This window comes from Rhynchophorus ferrugineus, unplaced genomic scaffold (genome assembly GCF_030347505.1).
Source record: "Rhynchophorus ferrugineus isolate W39M unplaced genomic scaffold, kcgeb_rfMv2 rfM4, whole genome shotgun sequence".
Classification (NCBI taxonomy): domain Eukaryota; kingdom Metazoa; phylum Arthropoda; class Insecta; order Coleoptera; family Curculionidae; genus Rhynchophorus; species Rhynchophorus ferrugineus.
This window is the reverse complement of record NW_027472583.1, coordinates 37,651,636-37,675,317: the sequence shown is the minus strand read 5'-3', so window position 1 is coordinate 37,675,317 and position 23,682 is coordinate 37,651,636. Positions and strand designations below refer to the sequence as shown.

At 32.9% G+C, this 23,682-nt stretch overlaps 1 protein-coding gene across 1 annotated transcript in view; it reads left to right on the top strand.

Annotated features, from left to right (window-relative positions):
- The window catches only part of PsGEF (Protostome-specific GEF), a 101,304-nt gene extending 78,268 nt beyond the window's left edge, over positions 1-23,036 (top strand). Inside the window, exons 22-26 of the mRNA XM_076401873.1 lie at positions 2,047-2,259; positions 2,380-2,560; positions 17,822-18,047; positions 18,101-18,257; positions 22,854-23,036. Of these exons, the coding sequence (XP_076257988.1) occupies positions 2,047-2,259; positions 2,380-2,560; positions 17,822-18,047; positions 18,101-18,257; positions 22,854-22,931 (855 nt within the window). The 3' untranslated portion in view covers positions 22,932-23,036. The remainder of the gene's footprint in view (positions 1-2,046; positions 2,260-2,379; positions 2,561-17,821; positions 18,048-18,100; positions 18,258-22,853) is intronic.
- The last annotated feature ends 646 nt before the right edge of the window (positions 23,037-23,682 follow it).

The window sequence follows — 23,682 nt, the reverse complement described above, 5'->3', positions numbered from 1 at the left end:
TTTACTTATAAAGGGGTCGTAGGGGACCTTTATAGTTACCACGGACGTTCACAAAAAACGTTAAGATTATACGTTAAAATAAGACCAAACAAAAGTTGATTATTACCAAAAAATTAGATTTACTAGGTTCTTGTAAGTATACAGAAATGTTCCTAGATATTATTTCTTTAAAAAATAAAAATTGGAGCAAACCAAACGTGTATTTTTTTCATTTAGATTCTTACACAATAAATATTAAAGCCAGCTTGGTTGGTACAGTGGTACAGGCAACAGGACAGTCTTCTTACTGTTGTAATAATGGCGGGTTTGAATCCTGCTTAGGCATGGTTCTGTTTGTGTTAATGATTCCGATAAGAAAAATAATCCTAGTTGCCTCAGTAGCCATGCTGGATAAGACCGAATGTCTTCTGGGATGATCTCGAAGTGGATCACTCGATAGGCTTAAAGCGTCAAAACACCATTCAGAGCCCATATTAAACAGTAGGTCTTAAACTAGATAAACCCTATTTTATAAAAAGGCGACTACCAAACATCATCTTACGTAATAAATGAATGGCACCTAATCAAAATATTTTCCATAATTTTCTACAATTTTTTTACATCTTTCTGAGCGCAGGTTATTTGATATTTTCGAGGTTTGTTTGAAACTTATTTTTAAGTTTGAATATATTCTAGAAATAACATAGTTAACGAATAACGAGGGAACAAGTTTTTCACAATGAAAATAATTAACAATATTAAGCAAAATGTTATTATATTGTGGAAATGATAAAAAGAGAAAAGTAGGGTTTTTTTCTCCAATTTTTCTAAATATCAAGTATTTGTAGCTGCCATTTAAGTCCCTGGTGCCAGGTGAAGGTATTTTTTTGTGAATTTTACATTATTCTGGATACTTAAGTATGGTACTTTAAATTAATTGCTTCTTATTTATATGGATTCCATGACTATATTATTCTACTTATTGCCGTAAAATTCATATGATATATTATCTTAATACGTACGAATTATTTATCTGCTCGAGATAATTATATAAACTGAAATAAATAATAAATTGTAATGTTTAAAATCTTTAAAAAATTTTAAAAATCTTTAAAATATTGTATTTCTTTCAGATAATTCTATTGACTATCTTATATTTATATCGTCTTAAGAATTCATGGCCTTTAATTCAAACTTCCTTCACTATTTGTTTGATATTAAGGTATAATGATAAATTTTACTATTACCTGCAAGCCAGTTTTCTTTTTAGTCTATGTAACATAAATAATTGATTTGTTCTTTTTTGTTCTATAACAATCTACAAATTAGCTTTACTAAATTATAATCTCTTACTAATAATTTATACCTTATAAATGTATTTTTGTATTGTCTGGTGTCAATTTTTATTTCAACAAATTGACTAAAATGAAATATATGCTTACCTACCTAATCTACATAAAATTATAATAACTAATAATATTCTACTAATATTCTAATTCGGTTACTGGTTAGATTCTATACAAAAATACAATACCATCATACAGACAACCATACCAGATAACCAAAAATTTAGAAAATTTGGAGTACACGCGAGTAAATAAACAATACACATTCAAGATTAAATCGTGGATGTGTTAGATGCATCTTAATTAATGCTACAGTTCTGGTATTATATACCTCGTTTATCAATATGTGGTGGTAGTGCCTCCACACTTGGTATCAGCAATCTTATGATTTGTTCTAATCTCGGGTTCTAATCTGTGAGAAAATACAGTTTTGTAAAATTCAATGAACAATTTTGGCGAAAGGTTCAAGAATATAATTGTTGTATTTCGAGGCAACAATCTGAATGGCTTGGAAACATTATAGCCAGAAAACAAACCAACAAACCAAAAAATAATACATTGCACGAATTATCTAAACGATAAATTGCGAATACTATTTGATTACCAAATATTTTGTTAGTGATAAATTATGCAGCTGTATTTTAATTTGAATTAGATTTAACCTTTAATTTATAATATAAATCCAGAAAGTACCAGTAATAATTAAATATTTTCAATATAGCCCAATGGTGATTCTGTTTCATCTGATAACATGGACGATACGGAAATTATGATGGACGAACTGCTAATGACACCGCCCATAACCGGAGCGGTGTTACGGGGTCTCTTGCCTCGAAGAACCTTGGAACCACTGATCGAGGAGGACTTCTCTGAGACCAGCTCGTCGGAGGCGTCTTCGGATCCGACATCAGGCCCTTCCGCCTCTTCCGGACAGGTAAATATAATCCACAAACAGTGCTCGTCTTCTCGACATTGTGCCTTAATCGGTTTGGTGTTGTGGATCCGACTTTTTCAAATTCGATTTTGACTTTTGACTATCTTACACTGCGGGCAGGGCATCCGAACTGGAAATGCTGCTGACATATGTTTTCCGGGTGCTGCCGTGGCCGGACGAAACGGAAACGTCACGACGACGACGCCGTCCGAAAGGGACGCGACGCCGACGTCGGAATCGTCGACGACCAAAACTACCTCCCTAGTGGAACCAGCGCAGAAGGATTGCGTCGAAGAAAAGGGTGAGCTTACTAGATGACTTCAAATTTTCATTTTCTTAATTAATGTTGAAATTATTAATACATTCTACGAAGTGTAATCGGGTATAAACGGAGCAATATATGTCTCATTATTTTGCGTTTTCCAGGAAATTTCCGACTTTTATTTTAAAAACTACATATTTGATCTAATTGAATCTATCCCAATTATTTGGATTAAGCATGTGCGGTGTGTGACTTAGCATTATTTTAATCAGCTATATATACAAATATACATATAGAAATTTTGGTATATATATATATATATATATATATATATATATATATATATATGTATATTTATATATGTATATTTATATATATATATATATATGTATATTTATATATATATATATATATATATATATATGTATATTATATATATATATATATATATATATATATATATATATATATATATATATATATATATGTATATTTATATATGTATATTTATATATATATATATATATATATGTATATTTATATATATATATATATTATATATATATATATATATGTATATTTATATATATATATATATATATATATATATATATATATATATATATATATATATATATGTATATATATATATATATATATATATATATATATATATATATATATATATATATATATATATATATATATATAAACTTTTAAACTCAATAGAAAGAAAACTTCAATAGATTTTACTTTACAGTAGTTTATTCCCCAAATAGTACTAAATAGCTGCCTACAAAATCTGCCTGATACTAAGAAAAAGCGTTCTGATTCGATTGTGGCCTAATATCCTTATTACATTTTGATCAAACACATCTGGAACAGAAGATCAAAGGCACTGTGCACTTAACTTCTCTATACTTGTTAGTCAGACATAGCTAACATACAACATAAGTTCAGAGGTACTATGTACTTAACTTCTCTATAGATTTTGATCAGACACAGCCTGAACAGAAGTTCAGAAGTACCATGTACTTAACTTCTCTATATATTTTAATCAGACACAGCTCGAATAGAAGTTCAGAGGAACTATCTACGTAACTTCTCCATACATATTGGTGAGATAGAGCTATAACATAAGTTCAGAGGTACTAGGTACTTAACTTCTCTATACATTTTAATCAGACACAGCTCGAATAGAAGTTCAGAGGAACTATCTACTTAATTTTTCTATACATCTTGGTGAGACAGAGCTATAACATAAGTTCAGAGGTACTATGTACTTAACTTCTCTATACATCTTGGTGACAGAGAGTTAAAACATAAGTTCAGTAGTACTATGTACCTAACTTCTTTATAAATTTTGATCAGATACGGCTCGAACAGAAGTTCAGAGTTACGGTGTACTTAACTTCGCTATACATTTTTATCAGACACAGCTCGAACAGAAGTTTAGGGGTAATATGTACTTAACTTCTCTATACATTTTAACAGAGGCCATAATAAACCAGTAAAATTAAATAATTTAAATCAGGCAAAAATTATTTGCAAATTAAAACTGACCCACCTAATTGATCTGCGTTATCATTCCATCGTTGGCCAACGTCTCAGCAGATCATGAGCGGCTACTGCGCTTCGTTGTCACCTTGGTTATGGTTTGCTATTTGCGAGCTGTTTTATCATAGGTTGTTACTCTCTATGTAGACAACCAATTAGTTGCTATTCCACATTATGCCAGCTTGCTGGTGTGCCTCATTATCATGTCTACTGATTTGCGTAAGAACCCAAATCCGTATTTGTACCATAGTCAGCCATATGTTTTTCAAAATTTAAGGATAGTTACCTTTCCATGCTTGTTCTTCCCATAGATTTTATTTTGCGTCGGTTTACACACTAAATACTACTTGTAAACAACACGTAAACAATCACTGTAAGTCACCGAACGAAATTGAACGCGTATCCCATTTCCGATGTAAACTTTTAAACTTAACGGAAATAAAACTTAAATAATAAATTTTACTTTACAGTGGTTTATTCCCTGAATAATATTAAAAAATTGCCTACAAAATCTATCTGATAATAACCAAAAGCGTTCCGATTCGACGCTGGCTTATTGTCGACCCCCATTTTTTGTTTCTGGGGTCCGTTTTTGGGTTGTCCGCATGCTCGTGCCTTCGAACGTCGGCACTTAACGTATTTTCCCCGTACATATATATCGGCGAATTTTAAACATAAAAAGTGTTAAGTGCTTTGAAAGCGACTAAATTTGTACCGAGTATGTTACATTATCAGGAAGCTTCATAACTTCAATTTTAAGAAAAAGTTCGGCTTTACTTGGATGATAGGTCCTTGGGATATATAGATAGGTGCGGATCGGTGACGCAGTGTCCTCTCGCAAACAAATCTCCGCAGGAGTCCTGCAAGGTGCTCCATTAGCTCCAGCCCTATTCAACTTTTATATGGCTGATTTCCCGCTCTACAAACTATCCCACACAGCATTTTATGCAGATAATACCGCTTTCTTCACAACCGGTTACTAACCGGATGCAATACGCAATAGACCCCAAGTACAACTGAACCAAACGATAGCGTTGTACAAATTCTGGCGGCTACAGATTAATCTGAGCAAAATTCTGGTTATTCTGTTCCACGGCAGGAAGGAGTTCCGCGCCTATTGCCTCCAAATCGATAAAGTTCCTATCCCATGGCTCCAGAAACTTGAACTACTACAAGTGTTCCAATCCAAAAATGTCCGTGCGTTATTCAGAGCCCCATGGTTCATGAAGAACATCAACACACACCTCGAATCAGGCATCCCGTTTGTGAAAAATTTCATAAACATGCTCGGTGTGAGGTTCTTCATAGGAACCTTAGAATACGACAACATCTTAATAAAATCCGTACCCGTCCACAAATCCCAGTAGTAAACAAACTACGACAGTCCCAGTCGTAACCCAGGGTCTCTGTAGCTTGCAAAACAACCATATCCCAAACCTGAAGCGACATCAGCCGAAGAGCATTTGGTTCTAGCTGGTCAATCTAGTAAAAAAAAAGTTTGGCCGAACGTCATCGAATGCTGTGTGAAGCTTATAGCAACTATGCTTCATTAATTTCAACATGTGAATATTGGATTTAACCTTTTTGAAAATAGGCATTTTGACACCGGGGACATTACTCCGAAGGTATTGAAAGCATTACTACAAGATAATCCATGTAAAACGAAAAAAAAAATCAAAATATTCAAGTCTGAAGATATATTTTGCAGACGCTTGAGGGTTATGGGAATGATACAAAAGCTTAATTATTTCATTGCCGTATGAATCGAATTCAAGAGACGTTAAAATGTTTGGTCATGCGTGAAATGCTGCTTCAACGGTAAAATCGAAAAGCTTTCTTGCATCGTATTGTTGCTGGTCATCAACGGCAATAAATATCCATGGTTCTAAGTTAGTTGCCTGTATTTCATAGGATCAGCTTGGTGTGGTATCAGCTATGAGCTACAAAAATCGCTACAATTTATGCATTTGAGCCGAACACTGTATAAAAACGGCCGGAATACGCCTAAATATGACAACGCTTGACCACATGTTGCAATATCACTGAAAACATACTGGTAAATATTATTAAAATGGGATGTGCCACCCCATCCGCCAATTCTTTAAAGCTCGCTCCTTCTATTACTATTTGTTCCGATACGTTTCAGCTTTTTTGAAGCTACAATTAGCTTTGATTGTGCTTTAGAGATACAATCTGTTTCTGAAAAATGGGAAAAAGTAGCAACTATCGATGAACAACACTTAAATTGTAGCGATATTTCACAATAAAGCTTCTAATTAAAAAAATCTCTAAAATTTATTGATAGACTAATAATTGTCAATATAATTTGGGCCAACTCTTGAATTATTTTAAAACAGATGCCCTTTTTGTTTTCAAGTAAAACTTCTAATTATTTATGGAAATCAAGTTTAGTGGACGTTGAAACTATATTAGCTAAATTGTCTTCATTAAAAAAAAATTATTTGAATTATCAATTTTCTTAAATCAGTGTTTCACATGTCACTCGGTTGATATTTTCTATTACACATATTTGCATAAAAACAGAAAAATTTTAAAATAAAATTAAAAAAGAAATATTCTCTTAATAATCATTAAGTTGTTGTTTCCATTTTAGGCAAACTGTGATCCACTTCTTATTGAGCATAATGATTGTCTATAAATAACATTTTTATTTCTACATTGATATTGTCTAATATGTCGCTTCGGAATTGATCTTTAACGCTTTACTCGAGTAAACATGAATATTTATAAATTTAGAATCTCATCTCTCATCGAACAATATGTGGTGTTTATGGAGACTAGTGCTGAAGTTTGCGTAAGTAGTTTCTTGACAGATAAGAGAAGATAGCAGGTTTACTATCCCCGAACCTTTCTGGATTGCTTTCTGGATTTGGGAATGCCAACCGAACCGTCGGTCGAAGTAGAGACCTAGATACGTGACGTTATCCGGCTATGGAATCATTGCGGTGTCGATGTTAATTTGCGAGACGCGCAATGCCTAACGCTTCTTATGGATGTTAAAGATTAATCTAGCACTGGTTGCCAATAGTTGAAGAAGTATTGTTTGGTGTGGTTGGAAAGGATTTTTTTGTCATGAGCTATTTGCACCTGGACAATTAAACAATGAAACAAATATTATTAGCGTTTATACTGTTCACAATTAACATGATTGAAGAAGGCGATCAAAAACCGACCAGAATTAATAAATTAGAAATGCGATTTCTTTCACCACAAAAAGCTAAGCTACATATATGTTTAGTGACCTGGTAAAAGTTGACTTGGGAAATACGGCAGGGATTACCCAGAAAGGTTGAAATATTCATCTTAAGAGTAGTACCGGAAAGTCATTACCGTTTTTATTTCGGAAAAGTGGAAATGGAAATGAAAAAAATTAAGCAATTTATGGATGCTATCACAGAGAAACTTTGTTCTTTGACAAAACAATTCATCGAAGTATTTTCTAACTTCGAATTTGACGAAGTGCTGTGTCAGACGGTGCAAGGTCTGGCGAGTACGGCGGGTGCAAAATATATCCCATCCAAGTGCTTTCAACGCATTAACCGATTATGATTTCTCAGACAGCATGTAATTCTGCTTTAAAATTACTTTACTGTGGGTCCATTCTGGACATTTTTTTATCAATACATGGTTCACATTGACCGTACGTCGTCGGTAGCGATCACTATTAACTATTTTACGAGGTTTCAACAGTTCGTAATATACCACGCCATTCTGATCCTACCAAACATGGAGTATTGTCTAGCAATCAAAACGATGTCTCCTTGGAGTCGATCAATGGTAATTTATCGTAGAACTTTATTTGTTTTGGATTGCTAGTTGGTTTGATGTTTTAGTGCATATTTGCACCCTATGACTGACTGGTAAACCAATTATTTTGATGTTAGGACAAGTTGAGAGTATCTTTCGATTAACCAGTATAGTTGTTTGATTTTGAGTTTAATCTTCTCTGCTTTTTGTCTAACATGATGTTAATACGGCCTTAGGCAGATATCTTTTGTCATAATAACTTTGTCTTTGGTAAATGTTCTAAGTAAAGTTTCTTTTGTTTTTGGGATATCAGTAGTGTAGGATAGATATAGATGTGGTCCGAATACACAACCCAACAGTGCGGCAGCGATCACCACTAATTATGCTCGCAACGATTGTTATTCTAGTAATGTTTTGACTTCAAAACACAATTTATCATTTATATTGAGATAAATTTATAAAATAGATATTAATAAATATATTTTTCCATCCTTTTCCACGATTTGGCAAAATTTACAATATCTATTCAAAACAGTAGTGACACGGGTGTTATTTTAATATAAATAAAATAATGAAATATAAATTTTATGTATAATAATTTATTTTAACATCATTTTCAGAAACACTAATCAAGTTAATAACTAGGCTGTTTATTTCCAATCTATCAAAAACTTGCTCAAGATTCTACTATTTGTCAATTTCTTCTTCAATGTGTCTGATCGAACTCACACCAACCCAAGGTGTTATTTTCGACAATGCCTCTTTCCATAAATCCAGACAGTTCTGGTTCGAATATCCTTCTCGACCTGAATGTCTATTGCAATACCCCATGTCAACTCAATTGGATTAAATAGGCAGTGATAGGGAGGAAGACATAATACTCTGTGGCCATAACGTTCAGTAATCTGATCTACCATGTATCTTTTCTCAAGTCTATTTCTAAACAAGTAAATTACATAAAGCGCAATTAAATATTTCATATATATTTACCGAGTAACAATTTGAAATAGTTCATTCTTTAACACGATTTCCTCGAAACTTATTTTATGTACTTTAAACTATTCCTTAATTGCAGCCTTTTTTGATGCACTTGGTGGGATTCTCCCCACCATTGTACTGTATACATAGTAGATTACAATAACTTATGGTTCCTCCAAGTTCTTTAAAAGCTGGTTTTCCAACTACTGCAAAAACACGTTATGGTTCATTTCTCCATGGTAGTCACCCTTGGACTTGGACTTAGAGGAAATCATTAATTCTGCACCAGGAATAAAACTATTCCTGTTTCCGTCATGAAGAACTATATGTCTGCAATTAATTATTCATAAATGTTATGAATAAAAAAACCTAATCGATAGTTATTCCTTTTACGTTTACCTTCTTCCATCAACTTTTGTTGTATTTACACTATATTTATTATCACCTTGCCATGAGCGACCCAATGTAGCATTCTGAAATATTTATATCTCATTTAGATATATAAATTGATACAGTAATTCTACCTTGATTTTGTTATATCTCTTTAAAAATTGTATTCTTTTAAAAGCAATCTTTGGAGGTTCCATTAAACCCCTTTGTGGGTTATCTTTACTCCACTTAAATCCTATATTACACAACAGTATATGAAGGGATGTTCTACATCCCTTAAATAGCTCTATATGTTTTGGTTTTTTATTGATTGTTATATTGTTTTTTATTTTTGAGATAATAAAAGAATTTTGCAGACCTTTGACAAACGGACAACTTTTGCAGGCACTTTCGGTTACATGATCGAACTTGTCTAATCGCATTCTATCTCTTTTTAAATAGAATAAAATGAGAAGGATAATATTGTCTGACTGTAAAACGAATTTACAACTTTAGACAGACACATAGTGACAGACGTGTCACTACTGTATGCTGACTATATGTTGATTTGGCCGCGATGTGTTTTCGCACTTCTTCAAATTTTCGAAATCACGTGCCAGAGAAGCTATGTTGTCGATCTGAACAAGTGGTAATCAGAAGACACTACGTTTAGTGAGAACTTTGGCTCCGGCAGAACTTCCATTACGAGCTGCAACAATATATATTTCACTTCTCTTGCGACATGTGGCCGAGCGTTGTCATTTAAATGAATAACCTTACCCCTGTTACTTACTGTCACTTTTGGGATTGTCGTAGAAAGTTCACTAGCCATAACACGTGATGCTGAAATGTTGAAATAGCATTTTTAATAAATTCATGTCAATCGTTTTCGTTGCATTAAACATCTAGTTGGTTGATTCATCAAGTGCTAAGCTACCTGAAAATTATCTAGGTGTTTGACCTGGGTTTGTGTCCGATATTTCCTTTTATTATTTTCAACAATGTTAACCTACCAAGCCGTTCTTTGCCACTAAAAACCTACAATTGCAGTATGATGTAATAGCTTCACCATAAGCTTCTAAAATATCTGATACACTTCGGTAGCAGCCTTTTTATTGTCAACCAATAAAAGTAATGGGTGTCAAACACCATTCCACTGAAATACATACAGTATTTATCAATTCCAGTTCTACAATATTAAAAGTACATTCTATGGACGTAACTTATTTAATCTGCACCGCCCATAGAGAAGGTTCTGCGTACTACTCGACTTATACCTAAAATTACTTCAATTCAATAGCGCTATACAAGCATATGCATAGTACCTTTCAGCCGACCTCTGTTTCTTGTATTTCTAAAAACCTTTATATCTATATATCACATTATTCAAAGCTTATTTTATTATTTCTGCAAGTAATAAACCACATAACATTGTATCAATGGTATTCTTCCATTAAAAAATAAAATTGCGGCGATTATGATAATGTCATCGCAAATGTCAAACACAAATATTTCGAATCGAAGTTATTTTCATTAATCACATTTCATAAGTCACGAAGGATGATTGACATGCTACAAAAGATTACTAATATATTCCGAGAATTAATATTTGAAACAGAGGTGCTAGAGATTTTTTTAGATACAATTTATTAACAACATTTTGGAGAACGCATCGTTAACAGTTATGTAGAAAGCGTTCATTCATCATCATGTTTAATATAGCTAGTTACAATGCCAACATGTTATGCCAGTTACATTAGGACTCCTATATATTTTTGGATCCAATTAATTATCAACATCTTTAGAAACTAATCGTTAACAGGGACTCAGATAGCATTCACACATTATCATATATAATACAGCCTGTTATATGTTAACAAATTTTCCAGATAATTTAATATTTTCGTTCATATTTATATCTAGTTATTAACATATTAAAAATTCAATATTAACAGAAATACAGAAAATATTCATTCATCACCAAAATTTAATAAAATCAATTGTAACTCCAAATCTTTTCCCAATATTTTAGTACGTCCTTTTATTTTTAGAGCTATTTTAAAATACTTTTGGAATCTTTGCAAACCGGCCTTTAATAAAGAAGTTCAAATAATCCATTGATCACTTTTTATGCCATAAATTATATTGCCAAAATGTTATGCCAGATATTTTTGTATAGCTGTTTATTTTTGAATATATTTTTAATAGAAATAATGAACTTAAACGCATAACAAAGAAGTTAGGTGTGCCAATAGATCAATAAATAATCTCTAAATATTACCTTTCATTTATTAGCATATATAAATATTTAATAGAAATTTTAGGTGCATATACTTTAATCAGTCGTGTCTATTGATGAAAATACAAAGTATCCATGTCAGAAACCATTAAATTTACTGTTTGAGTTCAGAATGGTTTTGTCATTTAGCATTATTGAGTTATTTTTATATTCGTTATTGAGTATATAAGATGCTAAACACAGAATAATCGAAATTGCATTTTGAAAATGCATTACTTTTTGTTTGATTTGAAGTAATTTGCTTTCATATGTCAATTGTCAGTTTTGATTTCAATCATTTAAACGTATAAATCATAGAATAAAGAAACTTAGAAGGGCATTTCCTATGTTAAAATTGGTTCAAAGTTACGCTCGGAATCCTCGTGTGAGGGCGCTTACGCATGCGCCATATGACAGTTACGCCGGGAAATTTAAAAATGTCTAGCAGGACATTTAAAAATTTGAGCGGTAAATTTAAAAAAGTATAGTAGAAAATTTTAGCAGGAAATTTAAAAAAATTCTTTTAATTTTACTGGGAAAATAAAAAAATTAATATATTTAAATATATTTTATTGATATATTACAATTACATTAATTTTCCATGGCCATAAAGACATTGATATAATCACAGAGATATCTCCACTACCCAAAACACGTAATCTACTGATATTATCTTCTCTCTAATATTTAAAACAAACCTAAAACAAACAATAAAATAAGATAATTTAAGTATAAATGGTTTTGTTGTATAATTTTTTAGAATCAACTAAAATCAACAAAAATTTAAATTGAGGTACATTTTATCAAATATGACAACTGCAGTTCGGTCTATACCGCGTCCAGTTTCTGAAGTAACGACCAAAATTAGAGGTTACTACTCCTGCAGCAAAAAAGGACCTTATTCAGTATCTGCATTAATTTTCTTCTAGAAGGCAAGCAGAATATCTTCGATAACAGTTTATATCCTCTGAAACTGCATTTCAATAAGGGTAAAGCCATTAGTTTTTCATCCAACCTGAAACGAAGCTCTTGGGACAGGCTGAGTTATCTGTAAATGAAAATATAAATTTCAAGTTAGAACCCCCATTCTCTAATAATAAACGTAAGTTTTTTATTATATACTTACTTCGGGATCTTGTTGGGGTAGAAGAATATCCTATATAACTATTAGCCTCAAAAAACTTATGCGATTGTTATATTGCCATTTTTTATTACTCTTCGTGAGTCCACAATCTGCCCTATTGGCAATAAGTGTTTCTTCTGTTTATATTATATATACATGGCATGTAGAAAATCACTTCATTAAGCAATCTTCTGTATAAAATATTATCTTAATTAATTAGTCTTATTCTAATGCTTATTCTAAACTCTACATATGTCCAGTAATCAGATCAGGTGGTGTTAAACGTTTTAGTCTACGCACTTCACTATCACGTCGCATATTTAGCTGGTTAGCGAGTACATTGGGATGCACTGACACTCTTTCGAAGTACTTCACACAAACACGTTGGATTACACTCATTACAGGTTCTAGAGGAATATCGCGTTGTATCACTTTATTTGAAATATAGTACGGAGCATCAACAATGGCACGCAACACCTTATTTTGGAACCGTTGAATGATGGATATATTAGATTTGCTAGCGGTACCCCATAGTTGAATTCCATATGTCCAAATGGGCTTGAGTATAGACTCATACAGCAATACCTGGTTTTCTAATGATAACTTGGATTTGCGCCCAATGAGCCAATACATTTGATATAATTTTAGTCCTAGTTGTTTCCGTTTAGAGAGTATGTGCTTCTTCCAGGTTAGGCGTCGATCTAAATGCATACCAAGATATTTAACATGCTCTGCTTGGGGGAGTTGACGATGATTGATATTTACTGGTGGACATGTTCTTCTACGCAGGGTAAACTTTATATGCGTGGATTTTGATTCATTGGCTTTAATGCGCCATGTCTTCAACCATAATTGTATTTGCTCCAGGTGGGTTTGTAGGTTTATTGATGCTGTGACTGGATCTTCATGGGATGCTAAGATTGCTGTATCGTCTGCATATGTTGCCACAGTAGTTATTTTAGTGGTGGGCAGATCAGCCGTATACAGAAGATACAGTACTGGACCCAGTACACTACCTTGCGGAACTCCTGAATATATGGGATTTAATTCGGTATGTTCATCGCCTTGATTTACAATAAAATGTCTGTCAGTGAGATACGATTTTAGTAGTTGATAGTCCGGATGAGGGAGAAGTTTCTTTAGTTTAACCTGCAAGCCCGTGTGCCATACTTTGTCAAAAGCCTGAGATATGTCTAGGAAAGCAGCCGAACAATATCTTTTGGCATTTAGGTCAGCGTTTATTTGGTTTACAAGTCTATGCACTTGTTCTATAGTCCCATGCTTATTGCGAAAGCCAAACTGATGTTGTGGAATAATTTTTCTTTTTTCTATTATATAGTTTAGTTTTTTTATGTATAATTTCTCGAAAACTTTCGAGATTATTGGTAACATACTTATAGGTCGGTAGGAGGTTACATCTTCTGGTATTTTTCCTGGTTTAAGTATCATTAATATTTTAGCTACTTTCCAGATACTAGGGAAGTAATTAATTCGTAGCATAGCATTAAATATATATGTTAATAGTTTTATAGCCTTTTCTGATAGTTCTTTTAAAATTTTGCCAGTAATTAAGTCATAACCAGAAGCTTTTTTAATATTAATCTCTCTCATTATTGTATGTTTAACTTTTTTGACCGTTAATTTCTCGTGCGGTAAATCCATTTGAAATGGCGAATCTAGAAAGCTAGTGATTTTATTTTCGTCATCTTTATGTAGCTGAGACTGGAAAGGTTTAAAAATATTTTTTAAGTGTTTTGAGAAAATGTCGGCCTTCTCTTTATTGCTTCTCGCCCAATTATTTTCGCTTGTTTTAATAGGTGGGTTATGCTGCTGGGATCTCCTAAGCTTTTTTGTTGCTTTCCACAACGAATTGTCTGTAGCCTCAGTTGATGTCAAGTTTTCTAGGTATTCTTGAATGCCTTGGTTTTGTTCAATTTGGATTAGATCTCTCAGCTCTTTTATGGCCCTATTAAATTTTCTTTTATTCTCTTCAGTCCTTTGCTGTTGCCAATTTCGTCGTAACTTTCTTTTTTCAGCTATCTTTTTCTGTATTGTACATGATATATGTGTATTTTTTCTTGGAAATGTTTCACTGTTGGGAGTCGCGGAATATGCTGCCTCCTGTATATTTTTTGTAAGATTTATTGCTGCTATTTCTATATCCATTTCAGTTTGTAACGGTAAGTTTAGAGAGATATTTTGGTCTAAGTTTTCTCTAAATGAGGGCCAGTTAGTTCTATTATTGCACAGAGAAGGGGGTTTATCTTTGATGGTAATTTTTGAAGAAATTGTTACTATTATTGGTGAATGATCAGAAGACAGGTCGAAACATGATTCTGCTTGACACTTTTTTGGATCAATATTTTTTGTAATACAGAAATCTATTGTATCTGGTTTTTTATTTCTGTCTGAAGGCCAATATGTTGGTTCACCAGTAGAGATATGTTGTAAGTTATCTATCCTTATGGCTTTGAGCAGTTCTCTACCTTTTGAGGTTATTATTCTTGAACCCCACATTAAATGTTTTGCATTATAATCTCCTCCTGCTATAAATCTATTACCTAGCGTACTGAAGAATTCTTGAAATTGTTCTGCCTTGTTGTTATATTTGGTTGGGCAATAAATCGCAGAAAATGTTAATGGTCCATGGGCTTCCTCTATGGTTATACTGGTGGCTTGCAGGTAGTCTTTGCGGAATTTTTCTTTTTCGAAATGCCTTATATCATCTCGAATTATTATGGCTGTACCTCCATGTGCTTTATCATCAGGGTGATTTGTATGATAAAGCTTATATTTAGGAACTTTCAGATAATTCTTGTCCGTAAAATGTGTTTCGGAAACCATCATAACGTCAATATTTTGTTCATTTACGAACATTTTTAGTTCCCTGGCATGTTGTTGGAGCCCATTGGCATTCCAGACGGCGATTTTGTAGCTATTGGTTTCAGGCATTAGGCAAGTTTGCTTACGACGGTTGTGAGTAGACCAAGCATCGTACTCATTTGATCCATTAGTTTGGCCATCATATTTTCTAATCTTGAGATGTTGCTAGTTTCAGTAGGTTGAGATATTGTCTCTCGTTTTTGTGCTGAACCATTTTCAACTATTTGGGCATAAGTTATGTCTGGTTGACTTGTTCTGGTGGGTAGTGGTAGATTGGTAGTAGTGGATTGTTTTTGTTGATGCCTTTTTTCCCTTAAGGCAGGATAGAGTTTCTGCTGTAGTTGCTTGTGAACTGCGCAACCTTTGTAGTTCGCTGGATGATTTCCGTTACAGTTAACACATTTCACTTTTTCATCGCGAACTTTACGAGTACAATCTCCTGTCTTATGTTCTCCTGCACATTTTACGCATCTATATGATTTGCAACAGTAAGTCTTTGTGTGGCCGTGCGCTTGACACCTCGTGCATTGTGGTATAATTCTTTTTATATGTGGTGGTTCGCATTTAATAATATTATTTTCCAATATGGTGATTTCATACACCGCCTTATTATTTCCATTAGGTTTTATGTCTATATAAAACATAGGCAGAGGTATTTTTGTCGTGTGATGTCGTATATTGTGAATATTTACGACCTCGTGGCCTTTTTCAGCTAGTGCTACCTTGATGGTGTTAAAGTCCGTCCCGTGATGTAATCCTTTTAATACGAATTTAAATGTTCTCTCGGATTTTGGCCTGAATGTATGGTATTGGGTGTTTCTTTCATCTAATTCTTTTATAAGAACTTTAAAGTGATCCGCTTCGAACAATTGGATTTTAATTGTTTCATAGCTCACTGTTTTAATTGTGTAGTTCGTAGTAATGGTTTTCAATAAGTCATGGATGTTTTTTATTATTCCTACCTTATAGACTGTTATTGGTGGTGGTTTGGGAACAACTTTTTCAGGGCTTGGTTGTATGTTCTCTTCAATTTCTTCCGACAGGTTGCTAAAACTGTTTTTTGTCTCTATCGGTTTCTGCAACCAATAGTCACTGATTCTTGTTTGTTTCCTCGCGATTTCTTCTTCTGGACTTCTCAATCGTTTTTTGTTAATGACTGTAGTCCATTCTGATGGTGGAGTTTGCGTTATTGCTGTTTGTTCTAATCTTATATCAAAGTGTGCAGGTGATTTGGTTGAATCGCTATGGTTTGCCATTTTTTAATTTTTAATATTTTATTTAATTTTCTTCCAGAGGATAAAAAAAATAAAATAAATACATTGTTTATTTCACGCACTTCATTTTTCACTTACGTTATTTTAGCACTAATTTTTTACTATAAATACTATAAATGAATTTCAAAAGGACTGTTGTAAAATAAGATGAAATAATTTTAAACACTAATAAAAATGAGATGCAGTCCTTTTGTCTGGTCACGTAAACACGTATTCACTACACTTTAGGTCCACTGAGAGACGGATAGCCGCATTTGTTATGCGTTTTTAACACTCAATTAAATAACCGTAATAAAATACTGGGTTTTTTTAAAGAAAGGTATCTTTTTATAGCTTGAACCGTATTGAAAATACGTCTTCACCCTACGAAGGTTGGAACTCATATTGCCATTGGGGACATATTTTCCTTGTCTTGTAGTAAAGGTAATCTCAAATCTCAAAAAATATTGCTTAATTATTTCAATGCAATAAATCATTTCTATTTAACAAAATACTTACTATTTATATTACTAGTAGGAATTACATTTTGTTTCAGCCATGGCTTTCAATATTTTGGTCTTCATCTCTAAAATGATTAAAACTTCCTGGATCTTCATAGGAGATCATCAGAGATCCCCTTAAGGTTTTATTTTTATTACACTAATAAATTAAACTACACAGAATAATCGAAAGTAATTGTCAAATATATATATAAAGACACATACCAAAAAACTTGACGTAAATAAACAACACAAATTATATCACCTAAAAATGGCCGTTAACTGCTTAGGTTAGAATTATTAATACCGAGGACGAACGAGAGAGAAACACACATATAGCTGTTGCATTTTTCATTTACATTTGGACGCGTAACGGGGATTCCGAAAAGCTTAAACGTGGGACCCGATTTTTCCATATAACTTTCACTTCCAAATTTCTTTATTCTATGGTATAAATCTTGTAAATGATAAAAAACGCCTATGAGGACAATAAAATGTTCAACAATAGATGTCGCTAATGCAATATAATAATAAGTGATCTAATAAATTAAAGAATATAATGAGATTGTCTGGAACTATATTGACTTGTAGAATGTTACGAAGAAGTCAAGGATTCTCCGACAGTACATACCTCTCCGAGTATGCCACGTTCGGAAAGTTACCGGAAGATAGTGGAGGCCGCGGAGGAGGCGGTTTTCCGGGAGGGTGTCTCCAAGCTGACTGTGGTCCAGGACCCGACCTTTCTCTTCGATCGATTCAGACCGGCGGCCAAATTTGTAAATATTGAAAGGGTGCCTAGGACAAAGAGCTTGAAAATGTAAGTCGGTGGAACATACTGAATGCTAGGTTAAATAACCCGCTTCTTTCCAGCTTCGAGTTTTTCAGCGTTCGTCGGACAGAACGCCGGATCTACGAGAAGTTCCCGGAAAATCGCCATCTGATCAAAATGTTCACCAAGGATAAACTGGAGATCGATGCCGTTCCTGTTTCTTATTCACAAAAATCACCTTCACCTAAGAGATTAAAGGTAAACGAGTTAAGATACAAAGAAAAAATATTACGGTTTATTTTATTTCGGAAATTGACAGTATCACCTTATGATAATTTGAGCAATAACTCAATTTATCTAGTCATTCATATAATTCTATCTTTGTTCATAAGTAGATACTTCCACGGGCACTATATTAATCTGCCTTTGGAAAAAATGGAGTTGAAAAGTGCAGTAATTGTATCAGAACATGGTTCGATATGGTATAAACGAAAACTTTAATAAAATAGTCGTAAAGAACCGATGACAAAATTATTGATAAAACATGTAGGTGATAAAACAACCATTCTTTGACCTTTCTTCGTCTTTATCCTCCTAGACGTTCCAATAGTGCATGTTTACAACTGGTAGCCTCTCACGCTGAGCTCCATCCGCAGCTCAACAACCGTCATTCGCGTAAACCGGTCTTCAACCAGCTCCATTGCGTAAAGACCTTAGTCATTGCTGCTAATACGCGCACTTCACAAATATACTAAAATATCTTGCGCCTCATATATTTCTTTATACTAATTTAAAGCCCGGGTATTCATCTTAAACCAGTTCACTTTACACTACGATGAGATATAACAGGTCAATTAAAATGTCCCCGACCTGACACATAGATGGCGCTACTAGAATTAAATCCATATGTTTTTTAGTTATCCATAGCCCTCAAAAGATGCGTGTATAAATTTGACAGCTGTCGGATCATTAGCTTGTGAATTATAGAATTTTGGGTGAAGCAACTTTTGTTATTGTGAAAAAAATGGATAAAAATTAATTTCGCATGTTAATAAGATATTGCTTTTTGAAGTGAAAAAATATAGTTGAAACAAAAACTTGGCTTGATGCCGAGTTTCTGGATACGGCGACAGGAAAATCAACCATCAATGATTGGTATGCTAAGTTTAGATGTGGTGAACGCAGTGAATGCCCAAAAGATGCTATTACCGACGAAAACATTTAAAAAATCTACAAAATGAATTTGAATGACCGTAAATTGATATTGAATGAAAATTATTTTGAAATTTATTTTATATAGTCTAAAGATATCAACTGAACGTCTGCATCATACCATTTACAAATATTTGCGTATGAGAAAGCTCTGTGCAAAGTGGGTGCCGCGCGAGCTTACTCTCACTAACACGAGTTGATGATTCGGAGCAGTGTTAGAAGATGATCAAGCGTAATAAACTCGAGTTTTTGCGTCGATATGTGGCAATGGATGAAACATAGCTCCATCATTTCACTCCGAAGTCCAATCGACAGTCATCCGAGTAGATTGCACCCAATGAACCCGTTCCAAAGCGTGGGAAAACGCAACAGTTGGCTGGCAATGTTATGGCGTCTGTATTTTGAGATGCGCATGTAATAATTTTCATTGACTACCTTGAAAAAGGAAGAACCACCAACAGACACTATTATATAGCGTTATTGGAACGTTTGAAGGACGAAATCGCTCAAAAATGAAAAATGAAAAAGAAAGTGCTGCTCCACCAAGAAAATCTACCGTCTCAAAAATCCATGAATTGGGTTTCGAATTGGTTCTTCATCCACCGTATTCTCCAGATCTGGCCCCCACAGACATTTTCCTGTTCTCAGAACTCAAAATAATGCTCGCTGGGAAGACATTTTCGTCGAATGAAGAGGTGATCGCCGAAACTGAGGCCTATTTTGAAACAAATAACAAATCGTACTACAAAAATGGTAAATGTGTTTTACTATGGTAGGTCGGGGACTTTTCAATTGACCTGTTAATTGAGTTCTCAAAACTCTAAACAACTTAAATTCAAACGAACTTTACATTTTTACAAACTGCCTTTAACACTATATTTAATGTCATGTATAACGTGCTTTAGCTGTTAGCACATAATCCCATTTCTGGTGAAATATTATGTTTTTATAATATTAATATTACACTGATATAGGTGTTTTCTTGCGAATTTTGTTGAACTATTAACTATTAACTTTTATATGAAATATGAGACAAGAACAAGAGAGACTATTTAATAATTAATTAATTGTTCAGGATAATGTACCTCAGAAATAATCAAATATAAGCATAATTTATAAAAGCTTTTTAAAACTACATGATTTGCAAATAGAGGAAATGGTAAACACAAGTGGTACATGTGATTTGTGTAATTATTGAATTCAGTTCTTAATTGCTATCAGTTGATCCTGAAATATTTCAAATACGTGGCAATATTAAAAAAGGAAAACAAGAAAATAGTTTTACTTCTCCAAGATGAAGAATATATGAAATTGTCTAGTAAATACCTTATACTGCCGTCTGGGTGTTCGTTAAGTGTTACCATGTTTATATTATTTAATTTATTGCGGCAAATTTTATAAAATGATAATAAACTTATTAATAAAGTTTATATTTAATAAAACAATATAAAATAATTTAACATTTTAAACAAATAAATACAGAGATGAAAACTACCTGAGCAACCAATTTTTAATGATAAGGGTGAACTTATTTCAAATTAGTATAACAGGGTTCGGTGATTATTACCATAAATACTTCTAATAACAGGTCATATTGAAATATGACAGTTGGATGGACAAGTATTAATAATGGACAAGTATTAATAATGGATGATATTGGTAATATGAATAACAGACGATGACAGTGGTAATCAATAGTAATGATGGAATAATTTGGATGGTTAACAATAACAATCTTAGTCCATAATAGTCAATAATATTTATGCACAAGCTTATGTCCTAACACTAACAATACTCGACATGCAATGGGTTTAAGATGGCCAATGCTCGCGATATCCTGCCATTAAACTTAGTAGGCCTCTCTAGGATTAAGTTAAACACTCAAATAAATAAATTAGCAATACTCTGTAGCTATTGTGAACTCACTTCTTCAGCTCCAGCTATGATCACCCTACAATGGGTACAAGGGGAAAAGCCAAAGGCTACACGCTAGAGACTCTGCTATCAAGAGCCAGCAGAAATCACTTTTGGTAGCGTTTATAAATGCTTCAAGATATTTATAGATCATAACTACGCATCAGTAACGTTAGCCACTTTGACGTTAGCTTCTGATTATAAAATAGTTGTAATTTATATTTACAGTTGCAACCATAAAACTATTATCGTTTATTTACGATAACTTAAGAGTTATGGGAAATATACAACGATAAGAAGAATATATAGAGGAGAATAAAATAAATAACGATAAATGGATAAATAAATAAATAAGTAGGAGATAATGAATTGAGAAGAACAAATTGAAAATAATAAATAGAGAATAGTAAATGGATAACAATAAATAGAATATAAGAAATGAATACTATTAAAAATAAAATAATAAATAGAATATAATAACTTAATACTATTAAAAATAAAATAATAAATAGAATATAATAAATTAATACTATTAAAAATAAAATAATAAATAGAAAATAATAAATGGGAATAAAAAAGAGAAATCTGGAATACTATATGAACAAACTCACCATTTGATGAACCTCAGGTTGAGCGACAAAAAACACTATAAAATAAACTGAATAAGAAAAGGGTAGTCACTCTGAACGTTGCGTCTTCACAAATGAACTCTTATGAAATTCTATCATCCCTAGGACCTGTTAAGATATCACAACCTGGCAAATAAAACCCCCCTAGGAAACATCAACAATGTTGCCATTGATGGTAATTATTTCTGTTTCGTATTCGTTCAACCTTTTTTAAAAATCATAAATGACCCGAAAGTAAAAAGCCTAAAACAACGAACAACCAGATGGAATTATAAGTACCATAGATATTCAGAACGATTTATGATTTCCTTGAATGGTATATGTCTTTGTATTAAAAAAATATCTAGAAAACATAAACAAATAAAATTTCATATTGTCAACTAAAACACTATCAACTTAAATTAATCTAAAATATTCAACGTATCATTTTGTTGTAAGTATTATCGCGTGTAATCTGTCCCCGAGGGACCAAAAATCAGTGACCACTAGAGTGAATCAGCAATATAGTGGCCCGTTTTACTGTATGTTATATACGAGTATATTTACTGGACCTATCCGTCTTTTTATCATCCCCCAGAAACCGACTCTGTATAATATGTTAGTCTATCCAGTTTGCCTCTACGGAGCATAGGTGTGGTACAGGTATGTCTCTGAGAGACAATATTTCACAAACATGCTCAGTGTAAGGTTCTCCCTAAGCACCTTAAAACACGATAACAACCTGATCAAATCCTAATGATCCACAAACCCCGATAGCTAACCCAACTACGACAATCCCAGTGGTATCCCGGGATCTCTGTCGCTCTCTCTTCTTTATTCAACAACTTCATCTTCTCAACTTTTCTATCCAGAACCCAAAGCGACATCAGAAAAATACCATTTGATTCTAGCTGGTAAATTTGGAATAAAAAAAATATCCTTTTTATCCTGTTATCCTTACAGCTCTTCTCTTTTCCTTTATCTCACGCTACCTAATATAAACTACATATCATAAATAGATCTTAACATATGGTATATATCTTTAAAAAATAATTTTTTTCTTGTAAAATAATTTGTCTTTGGGAAATATGGTTTTGTTCATTAATTCTCTATTTTATAGGACAAACAACTGGATCGAAGATTCTGGAAGCAGCTTAGCAAGCGGCGAACGTTGGAAAAAACGTCAAGCACGGCCTAGTACATAGCTTTTTTGTCTCCAACACTGACGGTGCCACCAATAGAGTATATTTTAATTAGTGTAGGCAAATGGACTCTATTTTAATGAACAATTTTTAGTATTAACTTTAACTAATACTCTAATGTTCATCTTAGAACAGAAAGCGAGTCTTTTTCGTCCAAAAATTTTAAAAAATTATAAATTATATATATATACGTTTCTACCTGTATGGGATAGCGTTAACGAAGGTGTTTCAATATAGGTCGATATCTCGTAGAGAGCCTAGGTGAGTTTTAAAAGATTGTTGAGGACTGGGTTAATATGATCTTTAGGAAAGTGATTTTATTTAAGTAATTAAAAATTTTGACAAATTTTTAGTTTAAATATGTCGTCGCAACTAATGGTATGAACTTGTATAATTGAATATTTTTATTTGACAGGTTGAGTCATTCAATCAACAAATCCGCACTGGGATGGAAAAATAATCAACGACAAATATTATACAAATTTGTTATAACCTTTAAGCTATACAATAAAAAAAAGTCTACTTTTACAAGAATGAGATGTTGAACAGCACGAATTAATTATTGTATCATGAAAATAAGGCCATAATCCATGTTCATCAATCAATCAATCAAAAAATAATCAATCAAAAATCAGGTTTATTTTCTCTTTCCAAATTTAATTGAGAAAAGTATTGCATGCGGCAGTTGGCTATTTGTATTTCTAACTAACTAAATTTATTATTTTTCCAAAAATTCTCCGTAAAAGT